This window comes from Brachionichthys hirsutus, chromosome 15, assembly GCF_040956055.1.
Source record: "Brachionichthys hirsutus isolate HB-005 chromosome 15, CSIRO-AGI_Bhir_v1, whole genome shotgun sequence".
NCBI lineage: Eukaryota > Metazoa > Chordata > Actinopteri > Lophiiformes > Brachionichthyidae > Brachionichthys > Brachionichthys hirsutus.
In genome coordinates, this window is record NC_090911.1 from 5099097 (window position 1) to 5113192 (window position 14096).

At 41.4% G+C, this 14096-nt stretch overlaps 1 protein-coding gene across 1 annotated transcript; it reads right to left on the bottom strand.

Annotated features, from left to right (window-relative positions):
• Positions 1 to 254: 254 nt before the first annotated feature.
• On the bottom strand, positions 255 to 12935 carry ranbp3b (RAN binding protein 3b). Its single transcript, XM_068748692.1, has 17 exons — positions 12903 to 12935; positions 11369 to 11424; positions 10919 to 10955; positions 10754 to 10831; positions 8686 to 8757; positions 6790 to 6855; positions 6608 to 6700; positions 6311 to 6420; positions 5905 to 6021; positions 5512 to 5612; positions 5338 to 5413; positions 5133 to 5229; positions 4647 to 4771; positions 4449 to 4569; positions 3047 to 3189; positions 2249 to 2444; positions 255 to 1526 (listed from the first exon to the last, which is right to left on the bottom strand). Exons 1-17 carry the CDS (start codon positions 12922 to 12924, stop codon positions 1483 to 1485), a joined length of 1554 nt encoding a protein of 517 aa, XP_068604793.1. The 5' UTR covers positions 12925 to 12935; the 3' UTR covers positions 255 to 1482.
• Between the last annotated feature and the right edge of the window lie 1161 nt (positions 12936 to 14096).

Below are 14096 nucleotides of genomic sequence, written 5' to 3' on the forward strand. Positions count from 1 at the left end.
TTTCTACACCTCCAGCAAAGAATAACAGAAAAACACTTTCTGCTTTGCATAAAAGCAGATAAGGAGTCGGCTTTGGCGACTGCAGTTTGGGTGTATATGATGATGTCAGGGCATTGTGAGAGGTACATGCATCAAAACAACCACGATCTTGTGTTTGCTGCTTCATGTGCAGAAGTGCAGAGCAGTCAGGGTCCAGCGTACATCTACCCGTGGGCGAGACGCAACACTCAAATACAAAACAGCCAAACCTCTTTCTTTGATTTAATACAGCTACAGAGAAAATGTCAAAGCATATGAAACCCTTTCCAACATCTAGCTCTGATATTTGCCTTTCAGGATCTTTGTAGACAATCTTGCTTCATATGAAAAATAAATCTCAGTTGACAGTCCAAAATGGTTTATTTTGTAAAGGGGTAGTTGTAGATGAGAAAACATGGTGCACTAATAAATGATATATTCAAATGTACATGACATTCCAAAAAAAAAAGTATTACAGTTATCACTCAAGTTCTCCACGCATGAAGTTAAATCTTCATTGCAATGTTTTCCCAAAAGGAAATGGTTAAAACTGTATATTTCCAAAATAAAAAAAATTATGTATCAACACATTAAACCATTGGGATGCTGAAACAGAGAGAACGAAAACAGTTACATGCAGAATGTTAACTGATTTAATGATCTTAATTTTGAAGAAGAAAAAAACCAAATTAACAAGGTGAATGCCTAACAACACATTCGTTTGGGGAGGAAAAATGAGTCAAACACTTCTGCTCTTTTGTCCTCACATAACCCACGTCAGCAGAAATTAAATTGTTCCATTACTTTATTCAGTAGGACTTAGGTCAATAGGAAAAATGTAACTTATGACAATTTAGATGGTCTTGGCTAGCCATCACAAACAGCACATAGGTGTTGAGATGCCTCATTAAAATGACCATTCAAAGTAAATTACCGGTACATTTGCATGGACTGAGCGGAATGGGGCTGGATCTGATGTAGAATTAAACTGAAGAAAAGTCAAATACACTGAATGGAGCTCCTCTGGATGTGTTGGTCCCAGAGGTACGATTGGAGAGTGAGTAAAAAGATCCCAAAGTAGAAACTGCAGTCTTAACATGTGCCATACTTTAAAATGTAGAGGAAAACACCCTTACACTCATCAATATGATGAGCAGAAAAAGTCCCAAACCAAAGCTTTGAAGTCTTTATTTTTGCTATCGGGAGGAAAAAATACTCGAAAACAAAAATAAAACACAACAGGGGAGAGGCGGGGAAGAAACGACTCCAGATATTACGTTGAATGCAGAGAAAATGAACTGCACGAGTTGGGTGAGACACTCCGGCACAAGGGATTATTTCCTGGAGCTAGATTTCTAAGATCCAAAAGTACTGGTCTGGAGGACCCGTGTTGGTCAAAGGGTGTCCATGGAGATGCCTACAGCAAAATGCCTCAACTGCAGCATCTCATCAGGCTGGGTGACGCTATGTGCTTCCTGCTGGCTGGCCCTCTCCTCCCTCTGAATTACCTGCAGGGAGAAGGGCACAGCGGCTTGACAAGCGTTTGTAGCTGATCTGTTCGGAATATGAACAATCACAAAATAAAGTGGTGGTACTGCAGCAATAAAATACAAATACATAAACAAATCAACAGGAAACCAAAGAAATCACGTCATTCTTGTGGCTCAGTGTAAAAACAGGGAATATCGAAACAATGAATAGAACGAAAGGTAATAAGTTAAATAAACAAATCACTAAATGTAAGTTGTCCCTGGGCTGACAGTAATTAATTCCAGACACATTTTACAGTGGAACTTTCAGACCTGACAGAGGTTCTCCTTCGGTAAACCAGGAGAGGTGCGTTTTGTTTTAAATCTATACGTTAAAGATGACCACCTTTCACCATAAAAGCTAAGCCAGATAAAATAAGCTCTATGTGATTGTTCCCATGGAAACCATCTCATTGAACCAGTCTGAACAGCGGTGGGCGGCCCTTACATTGATACAGGAGAAAATAGGGCTCGCGTGTTCCTCTGGGATTTTTCAACATGTAGAGAGATGCAATAATCAACCTTCTGATAGGTGGATGGCCACCGGTCTAACGGTTAAACATCTGAAAGAATTCCCTAAACATATTGGATTCGTGGGAATGGGATGAATGCACAGAAACACAATGCCTGCAGGCCCAGTTGCTGTGAGCCGAGTTGTAAAACAAAACAAAAAAAAAGGAACCGATTTAAAAATCACCCACTCGTAGCAGGAGTGGGGGCTGAAGCCGAGGCAGAGGCATGGTCTTCCTCATCGCTGTCATCCTCGTTGGACTGCGGTACCTCGGCCTCAGGGATGCTTGTTTCCGGGATCTCTGGCTCTTGATCTGCCCTGCTCTTCAGAGCCAAGATACGGTGATGTAATGCTGCAGCCAACTGACCAATGTCCTTAGAGCTACCCTGCAGAAAGCAGACACAGAGGGAGAGATCGCTAAACCACATCAAAGTGGTAAAGAATCAACACTCGGGCTTTCAAATTACACCTTTGGCATCAACATGAGACCAGTGCAGCTGTGGAGCTCAGCCCGAGGCTCCACATGCGTGTCACAAACGTTCGTGATAACTAAAACAGAATCCATCTCACAGCGTTCCCCCCTGAAATGCCCCTAAAAATTGCACAACAAATGAATGCGTAAAGGACAAATCCTCCGGCCCTTCAGTACGCCTACAGTAATGTATATTCTTTGAGATAGATGCGTGGAAGATGGCGGCTAGTGTCCAGTCACATTAAGATCATCTTCACATGGGAAGGACAAAACTAAGATTTGCACACAAAAAATATATATATCAAAAGGAACAATGATTTATCAAGATCAATTTGATGACTGATTGGCCAGACAGCGCATGATAACGGACAGAGTGATACACCGATGACTACAGTCTCATCATGTTTATGTTGGGGACAAAACAAACGTTGTGTTAAATAAACCCTTTAACTGAAGTATTACAACATACCAGTACACAGAATGCCAAAGCTCTGGTACAACATTACTGGTGCTCACCGATATTAAGAAGACCTTGACCCCCTGGTCCTCTGTGTCCATGGCAGTGATTCGTACGCTCTTTTCACTGGCCTTATCCACCTGCATCTGGGGCCAAAGTTTAGTGTTGAGTATCAACCGGAGGCTTCCCTGGGTCCGCATCACTGAAAGTTGTTCAACACAAACAAGCAGCAATGAACTACTTGTCATTCAACGTTGCTGCTGCTGACAAGAAAAAGGAAACCAACTGTTCTCACGGTTCATCGGTGACGTAGCAGAAATGTCCGTCTGTTCTACCCGTTAGTCTGATTTAAGTTCTGACGATCGTGACATGCTCCGGGTCTCAGTATCGTTTGGTCACTGCAGGACATTTATGCCATCCATAGCATGAATGTGATACAAAGTCTGCAAGACCAGAGCTAGCTAATGGTAAAACACGCTGTGAAGGTTGTGGGTATCAGTGGTAAAATGGATGTGAAGTGGAATCAACCTGAACTCCAGAAGCGAATATGATACACCGCTTGAAATTTTAAGGAAGCTACAGTCTGTTTATTTTGACGCATAATTCTAACTTAGTGTTTGCTGAATAGTTTTGCTAAGACATCGTGCAGCCAGTCTCATTTATTTTCAGATCAGAATTATCTTGTTTCATCATTCATTGTTATGAAAAATCAAATAGATAAAATGGACAGTTCTGCATCTATAGCTCAGCAATCATCCTTCCGATCATTATGTTTGATCAGCATGAACATATTGGTGAGGCCAACTTTTATGATCCTGTCATGAAAGCAAGGGTGACAAAGTAAAAAAAAAAAGATGGTAGTCTTCAATTAAGCCCTCATTACATGTGCTGCAATATCTCTGCCTCATAAAATGTGGCACGGATAAGGGCTCCATCTAGTGTTCAAAGTGAGATGTTGTAATAAATTAGATGAACAGGATTTAAATTAAATTGCTCTCACTTTCATAGTTTCTCATGTTTACCGGGTCACCAAGAAGCAGGATTTGGGCAGACTCTGTGAGTAAGGGGGCGTGTTCCAGCGGGAGCGTGACTTGGGTGCATAAACCCAGTAGAGGAAAGCATTGCTGGATGAAAGACCAACGGCAGCCGAGTTAACGCCACAGACTCATTTCTTTTGTCAATTACGCCACGGGGAATTGTACATGATCAAAAACAAAGACCGTGGCCTCTACCCCTTTAATTCTCTCCGGGGATTTAAACATTACAGCCCCAGATCTACAGAAAAATGTCTCCCTTGTATTAAGCATTTGTATTATTTTTTTTAAACTTAAGTGACCTCGCTGTCCCATTTGACACAAACGTTCAAATCACAAAGAAATAAATTGAAACGGTGCGCATCGTTTACAGTTCTTTCATTCGTATACTATTTCATCCCCAAGACATTTATGCAGGTGTGCTTACCTAGACGGGACTGTAGTGTGCCGTCGTCCGTCGAAGCCATGTCGTTGAGCCTCAGCAACCCTCGACCCCTCTCTATCCACGACTGTGCAGTCTTTTCAAATACATACAGCTTGCACTGCATCTGAAGTAAAAGAGTGACAAGAATTTAGCCGTTTAGTGTCACGTTTATTGAGAGCGTGCGCCGGATTAAGACAGTACCTGTAAAACGTTGCTTTCTGATTCCTCTCCAGTTTTGACATCTACTTTCTCTAAGACGCACTTCTTGGCTGTGGCTTTGGTGTAAGCTGCTGCGGATTCCTCCAAAGACTCTGACACACTGTTTGCTGCAGAGATAACACACACACACACACACACAACGGTGACATTTTGTACACTAACCAAAAACGGATGCATGCGTTCAAGAGTTTCTTCTCATTCCTATAATTTTCCAGCAGTGGCATAAAAACGATATTACAGGAAACTAGTGATGAATCACTGGCGGCATTTGGCGTGCTTCTCCAATAACAGACCTCTCTTTACGGACCGTTAAACACCAACTAAACTAATACCAGGGGCAACTGTGTTTTAATGTCTTTTTATGTTGAACTGCTTCTTCAACTGCCCCACGTTTCTCATTTCACTATTGAAGACAGCGCAGAAAAACAACAACAATTCTCAAGAATCAGCAGGGCTTTTTGTCTGTACCCTTCTCTGGGGGTGTTTCCTGCGATGAGGGCTCGGAAGCAGGGGCAGCTGTACTGTCGTTATTTTCCTCATTTGTGGACTCGCCCTTTGGGGGACTCTGAAAACACAACAAAGATCAATCAATTTCCAAAAACGCACAATAATTAAGCGTCTTTGCAACGTGGCAGACGAGAGACTCGCTATTCAAAAGGCTGCTTTGACTCACCAGAACTCGTGCGGACATGTTCTGCCCAAACACAAATTTTGCCCCACTCTCTGTACTGTTTGTGGTATTTTTTGAACTGAAAGGGCAGAAAAGAAAAATTGGCAAGTTGATGAACATTTATCATGAACGAACATCAAGTTGATTATAAAACATTCAAAAGGATGATTTCATTACCTTGGTGTACAGATGCATTGTAAGAAATAATTTGTGCCCTTTGATTGAGAGCCCGGTGGCACACCATCCTTTGACTTGTCTTTTGTACTGTTCTCTTCCAACTATTTGAAAGACAGTTCAATTCGGAGACACGTTTGCAAAATGGCTTGAAATAATAAACGCAGCAACACAAATATATAGCATACAAAAGTAAACGGAGCTCATTTTGAATTATATCAAGGTGACTGATAATTCAGAGTATTTCTGAAATGAGTGAATGCCCCCCCCCCCCTCCCCCACACACACACACACCCGGACACCTTTAATTGAGTGTTTTTTCTGTTCGTCACACACTTGCACCTTTACAGGCCAACTTTGTCAAGGAGGTGCAGCAGGAAAGGAAAAACAACTCGCCTTTGCTCTGTCCTTGATATTCTGACCGAAGACGAAAGATATTGCTACGTCTGTCTCCTTCTCTCTTCCACCTCCGTCTTTGTTACCACTTGCTCCAACTTCCTCATTTTCATGTTTCTGAAACGCATAAAAATGATCCAGGGTAACGTACAAAATGTCGTTAACCCTGCTGAGATTATGACTTCCGATAAGTTTAGCTTTTTAACATCCAACATCGTAATATGATTTGATCAATTACAGAATCAATACGCATTACTTGAAAGGAATATTTAAAAGCCCCCCAAAAACATTTAGGTCTTTCCATTACTTGTTGATGCATTGGTCTCAGCTCAACTGAACTGACTGTCATTGTTTTTCAAATATCAGGCTTCATATCGTAACATCCGTAGACTTAGCTACTCCTGACCATTGGCGTGGCCGGGGCGACCGAGTGCTCTGTGTTGTTTGTGAGGAGGGACCGAGTCTCTGGTGCTTCATCCGATGACTTTTTCACACCGTTAGTTCCACAACTGGAATCTAAATGAATCGACAGAAATGACAAAGATAATTTAGTTGTGATGAAAATGCACTTCTGCACTATGCAGACTCTGAATATACAATGTTAAATGAATCATCATATAATTTGTTTTTTTTTAATAATAATGATGAAGAATATTTAATAGAAAAATATCCAATAAACCTGGTGATGGTTAGTTGTACTCACTAGACTCTATATGTGATTTTGAAGGCGGTGCCTGGAGAACTGCAGGGCGGAGGACGCTGCGTTGTTGTTCCTTGGGTTTCTGACTCGGGACACCTGCGACAGTATAAACCTTGCTCATTATATTTCTAAAGTCAATGTGATAACACATTACAAGAGAGAGACCATCGACCGTATCCACCAACCTGAACTTGGAGCTTGTCCATGTATGAGAGTTGGTGGCTTTAAACGGAATCCCACAGGCTTCTCCTCTGATGGTACGGAGCACAAGAGAAGGCAGGCATTAAAAAACATATATATTAACCATATGAACCAAAGGGCCCAACCTCTCAGCTGCCCTTGTGGATCCTCTATAAAATTAAAGGTTCTAGGTCCCCTGATCTTTTTTCTCCCTGACCCCCACTCTCAGCGGCATTTTTAGCCTGACATGGCCCAGCCTTTATCAGCACTAAAGCAAAAAACAAAACAAAACAGAGCACTCAATGCTGAATCCTCTTTTTTCCCTGCTTAATATTTTCATTTTACCGGCCAATATATTTCTGATGACATTAGGACAGGGAGACGGACTCGACCCAGCTGAGCAGCGTAAAAGTGTAACCATTTAACCAAATTAGCGTTACTTGAACGTCTAACTACGGAGCTCACACGGAGTCACTGTAACAGGAGTCGAGTCGAGAATTAAACCAATCAAATCCGAAACAAAACGTTCAACACGACAGAAGATTTTCACTTCAAATTAGGCACAAGACAGACATTGTGTAATTGCTTAATAATTACTAGAGCAAAAGTGATCACACACTATTCATTTTCTTCCTCTGCAATACTAAGCAGTACAACTTTATCAGAAAAAAAGTGACTTGATAATGTCAGCTAGGAAGTTTAAATAACCGACAACGTATCATTGCAGATCAACCATATAGCACACCCCTAGCCTGAACACACACGATATTACCAAAAGTATTCGCTCATCTGCCGTCACACGCAGACGATCTAGGATTTAATATGACGGCTGCCCACCCTTTGCAGCTACAACAGATTCAACTCTTCTAGGAAGGCTTTCCACAGGGTTCAGTGTGTTAAGGGGAACTTCTGAGCTTTCTTCCAGCAGTGCATTTGTTAGGTCAGACACTGATGTTGGATCACAGTCTCCACTCTAACTCATCCCAAAGGTGTTCTACCGGGTCGAGGTCAGGACTCTGTGCAGTCCAGTAGTTATTCCTCACCAAACGCACTCATCCATGTCTTTATGTCCCTCGCTTTGTGCACTGGTCACCGTCATGTTGGAACAGGAAGGGGCCATCGCCAAACTGTCCCCACAAAGTCAGGCGCATGAAATTGTCCAAAATGTCTTGATATGCTGAAGCATTAAGAGTTCCTTTCACTGGAACTAAGGGGCCGAGCCCAACTCCTGAAAAACAACCCCACACCATAACCCCCCCCCTCCACCAAGCTTTATACTTGGCACAATGCAGTCAGACAAGTACCGTTCTCCAGGCAACCGCCAAACCCAGACTCTTCCATTGGATTGCCAGACGGAGAAGCGTGATTCGTCCCCACTGCTCCAGAGTCCAGTGGCGGCGTGCTTTACGCCACTGCGTCCGACACTTTGTATTGTTTGGTGATGTAAGGCTTGGATGCAGCTGCTCGGCAATTAAAACCCGTTCCATGGAGCTCTCTATGCACTGCTCTTGAGCTAATCTAAAGATCACATGAAGCTTGGAGGACCGTAGCTGTCGACTTACACACCTGCGACCACGGAAGTGATTGGAACACCCAAATCCAATGATTTGGATAGCTGAGCGAATACTTTTGGCAATATAGTGCGTCATTGCAGATAAACCATATGAACATATATACAGATCTCCACTGTGGCATAGTTGCTCTTACATCTTTAATATTATATTTCACAATCATGTGTTCATATCCGGGTAATTTGGTTTGCCGTATATCCTGTAACTGCACTTCCTCATTTAAACTATTGTTGTTATCGTAATAAACAGCAGAAACAAAACGTTTGACAACCACAAACAAAGATGTTTCCAGCAGACTGTGAAGAGAAACTATGGTTCTAGATGCCTCACCTGTCTCAGAGTCAGAGTTCCCAGTTGGTGACTGGCAGAAACTTGAGGGCATGAATACATTGTTCTTGGGAACTGCAAACAGCGGACAGGCATTGCACTCAGCATACAAATCACTGTGTACGCCATCGGTGATTTTAGACACTTTATAGGGGCATGCTCAAGCACACAATTTATTCTCAGCACTCAGATGAGATAAAATAGTCACAGGTTCAAATGGCATTATTCAAACAGGGGATTCAGCATAAAATCATGATGTACATTCAGAATAAAGGGTGCCATGGTGACCAGCGTTTTAAGATTTCACAAGACAAAGAAGCAACCGGGTCTATAGAAACAAGCCTGAAAGCAACTGTGTTCTAACGTGAAACACACAAACACAAAACAAGCGATTTTACTTGCTAAAATGTGCGTAAGAAGCCAATGATCAATTTAGACATGGGAACTCATCTAGCATTTCATAAGCAACCATAATTAAAAACACTAGCTTGTAAATTATATTTTTCTACCAAAGACAACAAGTGCGTCTGGAACATTATGGCACTTTTTCAAATCTGATTCTATATACTATATAATTAAATATTACAGTATTTTTAGTATTTGTCAGCATTAACAGATGTTTATTTCCTGCAATGCAGTAAGTCACTAGGGAGTGAAAGCAATATTTTAGATGTCATATTTGTGCGGCTGCCCAGCTCTGCCACATGCAGCGTAATCATTTGTAAAGAACACTGGGAGGAGCCTTTTGAACATATTAAAAAACAGGAAAAATGGCATTTTGAAAAAGCCTTCAGCAGAAAGTTGATGCAAAAAAACCCAGCAGATTCGACAAACAATGGATTGATAAGTACGTTTGAAATGTGGTGAGTATTGTGCCTTATTTGCCACACAACAGTCGCTAAAGAATATAATCTGATGCGTCACAACAACACAATGCATGCAAGCTTCAAGGAGTTCTATTCTGAATAATCGTCATAGGAATATTGCTGCTTTGAAATCTCAATACTCTGTCTGCAGGAGCGTTAAATGAACTTCAGCAAACAAGAGAGGGCAACAAGTGGGCCTCTGTATGCTGCCTGGAGTTAAACAAGCCATTTACTAATGCTGGGGTTTATTAAATAATCATGGCGGATGTTCTGGAAGAACTTGCCAATCACAAATCTATGGACATGTTAAAATCAGCTTTATAAAAACGCATGAGAAGAGCAGACTGTCAAACTAGTCTTTGGAGCCCTGCTTGCACATAAGCCTGATGTTAAGAGGCTTTTCAGTCTTGTGATTTTCTTGTCTTCAGTTTTCTTCCTACTTTATTTGCTGCATCAGAGAATACTTTCACTTCACTTCACTTTTATCGACTTGTCCCTCGGAGGGCAATTCGTTTTAAGCAGTCATACGTACATTTGATTTGATGTAATGAGAAACATTCCTAATAACAGACCCATCACTTCTGTTTGTTATTTGCAGACATTCCGTGATGTGCAAGGCTTGCACTGGCCATGCTCTTCTGTTCAGTTGATGATTGAGACACGGCAATTGTACGATATTTTGTGTAGGGCTCGACCGATATTCTGCATTTTGACACATGACCAATGTAAACCTGTCTTACTTTGGTTCTGGTGCAGCCACGCCTCTTTTACTGTATATTTACTATTTACTGTATTTGCTTGGACTGAAGCGACAGCTCAATTTGACAGTGTCCAAATGGTACGATGGGTCTTTCGTTGTTTAATAAGATTTTCTTTATGCGATTCGAAGATTGAAAATGATTTGTACATTTATATCTGTTTGCTATTAGCTACTTCTGCAGTCACGACTGTCTCAAGGATTGTCCCACCCACAGCTTATGCATACGATGGTGGTGTGTCAAATTATTTTTTGTAGGTAAACCATTAGAAGTAATATTGTGGTAAACTCACATGTTGAAATATATTAATGTTCATGTGTTGTCCAGTAAAATGAATGATTTAGCTGAGTGTTTGAACACTTTTGTAGGGCATTGTATGCACCACAAAGTGTACGCCACAAAAAAGAACCAAATCAAAACAAATGTTTAGTCACCAAATTCCCTTACCAGTATGTGGGGGTGGAAATGAGGAGGTTCGTTCCCTTTTCACAGGGGGAAAATAGCTTCCCTCATCTTTATCGGAATCTGAAAATGATATATAAAAATAAACATATTTCAGTTTAAATATGAGGAAGATACAGATGAAGTAACACGTTTCAAATTTAGAAATACCTTCTCCATCCTCTGCGCTTGAACCCTCTGCAGATCGCTGTAACAAAACACAATTTGTTTTCACCCCAACAGATAAGTCATCATTCGGATAATAAAGCAAACAAACAAAACAAAAAACACTCGACTGATCTTTACTGGCCTACGTGTCTAGAGCTGCAATAATGGGGAAAGGTTTCATCAACTCAAGCAAGATGTATTTAAGTGTTCAAGTCCGTAAACAGGCTAAGAACTGATTAGCCTGTTTAGACATTTTGCATGATAGTGTGTGTCAGGCCCCTTTATGACTGATGAATGCCACAAAGCTGCAATTTACACGCAAGATGTAATATTAGTTATTAGTATATAGTATATTAGTAATTCACTCCAGACAAAATCTTTGGAGAGAGTTAGTCCATATAGTAAAAAAAAAAAAAAATGGTTTCAAGGAATACTGGAATGACAAAAACTTACCTTCTGTGCTTTATCTTTTTGGAAAACAAACACAGGTGGCACTATGGCAGGCTTGTCTGTCAAAACAAGACATGAGGTAGTTATCCAAAAATGTTTGATTCTTCTATAAAGTTTACAGCAGAAATTAAGTATCTTGGCCTAGATTTTCTCCCAAAAAAGAAAACTGTGGCGACACAAGTGATAAAGTGCATCACAACTGTAAAAAAAACAACAACAACAAAAAAACGGGAAGACATTATGCAAATACAGATTACTTGTATAATACAACACAGGAACTCTATTTAGCTCACCAAAGATACTGCTGCTGTCACGAGAACACAAGAACAGCAATCGCCAGGTGACAACAGGCCCTTCGCCTTACCAATTAGTGCGCCTGCCTTCACACAGCAGTAAAACGTATAATCCTATCATGTCCCCACACAAAGGTTTTTCCTCCGTCTGACTTGGGCCTATTACCCTGAGCAGGTGTAGCATCATTACAGCAGCGCCTTGCAGGAGCGTAAAGGCAAACCGCAGAAAATGCCGAGAACGCACGGACAGGATTGCTTCCCGGACCCACGTTCACCACCTCCGACGTCCCCGATCGCCGCTATTACTATTACGTTTACGCATGAAAGGCGTTCAGTGGAACTAAACAAGAAAGTGCTGTGACCTATATTTTGCGTCAAACTTTGCAGGTCTCTGAATCACAGTCAGTTATAACAACTTGATATGACACTTCCAGCGTGAAACACTGATAGTAATTCAAGGTTCAAGTAACGGATCGCTGTTCCCGGCTTATGTTAACTAGCTAGCATTTTCAATATGACCCGTTCCAGCAAATAGTCCCATCCACCGGTTGTTCCCCGTAGTCCCGGACCTACATTAGCTAAGCTTACAAGCTAAAGTTAGCCTGCTAATGCTTCTCATCCCGCATGAGTCATCTCTGTAATGGCACTTATATTTTTTTTATTGACGACCAGAGCAGTTTATAAAATGTCGTAACATCAAAAAATGACTCAGGCAGAATTGCAACCAAAACATTGGCTGAAGCGTTTCTTTACGCGCCCAAATGAACGCCAAGAAGACCTACAACAAACGACTAGATTGCTATTCTGTAAGCGTTTCCCTTATAACCAAAAGATAACTTGATAACATTAACCGCTAATATTTTGGTTTCGTAGCACCCGGTACATTGCATCTTTGGTCTTGTAATCATTAGGCTTATTCTCACTGCATTCTAAGCGAACACAAACGACCAACTATAAATAGTATGGATGCTAGCGTTAGGAGTCAAGCCAGCTAGTGACAGGCAACATTTCGAGGGCGTTCCGTGGCACTCCAGGTATTATCCACAGCCCTGACGTTAGCATTGTTAGCCTGTTTGCTAACATTGTAGCTATGTGAACGCCGCAAAGCTGCAATTTACACGAACTCACAATTAGGACGCAATGAAACCGCTTCGTTCCTGTTACTAAACATGCAGGCAATGCAAAGGCACCTTTTAGAACTGAACAGTATCTGTATTATTTTTCTCATACTGCCACTTACTCACCTTCGTTTGCCAAGTCCGCCATTTTACTTCGACACTCACACACCCACAACCCACCGCGCAGATAACACAAGTTGAGGCAGAAGCGTTGTCAGGCCGCATTGCCGCCGTGTACGCGGGCGAGCGACCCCCGAGCACGGGCAGAAAGAATGTATTCTCATCAGGCTGCGCGAAGACCGTATCAGCTGTGCGTAATTACGCACGAGCGCACCTTAGAGGGAACATTGCCTATAACCGAAATAAATAGGAAGATCCTGAATTTATTTGTATCCAGACAGGTATCCGTAGCGCTCTCAAAGTTTTATGGGATCTAAGTTAGACCAAGAGCCATCTTCAGATTTATTTATTTATTTTTAATCAAGATCCATCCAGCAGGTTTTTCCAGAATCCTGCTAAATGTGCCCCCATTTTAGAAACATTGCGACGGTATCCGCAATCCAGCTCCAATCCAGATCAAATTCAGAGCCGAGACCCGACCCTACATGGCTGTGTCAAATTCCATAAACATCGGTGAATAATCAACTGAGATATTGAGGAACACATTTTGAAGTTCCATTGACTGTCAAATGTCAAAATGATCCAGAATCCAGGATCTCTTCTGGATCACCACCAACATGTAATACATTTTTCCTGGTAAAACTCCCAACATTTCCTAAAAAAGATCCACCCATAACATTTTGAGTTATCTTGGTAGCAGACAGACAAACAGCCAAACAAACAAACCAGCAGCGGTGACATTACATAACCTCTGCCTCTATTGATAACAGGTGAAATTGCATTTGACGTTGCATTTATAGCACACATTAAACACATAGTCTATAAGCTACTTGATTGTAATTCGCTGTGCCTTATTATTGATTCCTAACATTGACAGGTTATCTGGCACTTAATATACTGTTCAAACATTTCTACACTTTCTCAACACAACACTTGTTCTGTTTTCTCAGAAATGTTGCTGTGTAGGTGCTTTAGGAAGTTGGTATGACTGCCAATGGTATGAATGTTACAAAGCATAGTTCACTAATGATGCATTAAAATTAAAATTGTGTCTCTCCTGTACCCATCATGTCAAAATGTATAGACAAAGTGATCAGGTGTTGCCAAACAATGAAAATATTTACAGGCTTGAACCTCCTAAAGGTTCAAGCCTGTTGTAATGGCTGTTGTAACATTTGCATATGATGTATACATCATATG

Excerpts from the sequence above, each read along its gene's own strand:
- ranbp3b (XM_068748692.1), bottom strand. The coding sequence starts at position 12,924 with ATGGCGGACTTGGCAAACGAAG. Across the intron at positions 6,421-6,607 it reads AAAATCACATATAGAGTCTA|ATTCCAGTTGTGGAACTAAC; the intron begins GTGAGTACAACT and ends CGATTCATTTAG. Across the intron at positions 4,570-4,646 it reads CAGAAAGCAACGTTTTACAG|ATGCAGTGCAAGCTGTATGT; the intron begins GTACTGTCTTAA and ends CTTTTACTTCAG.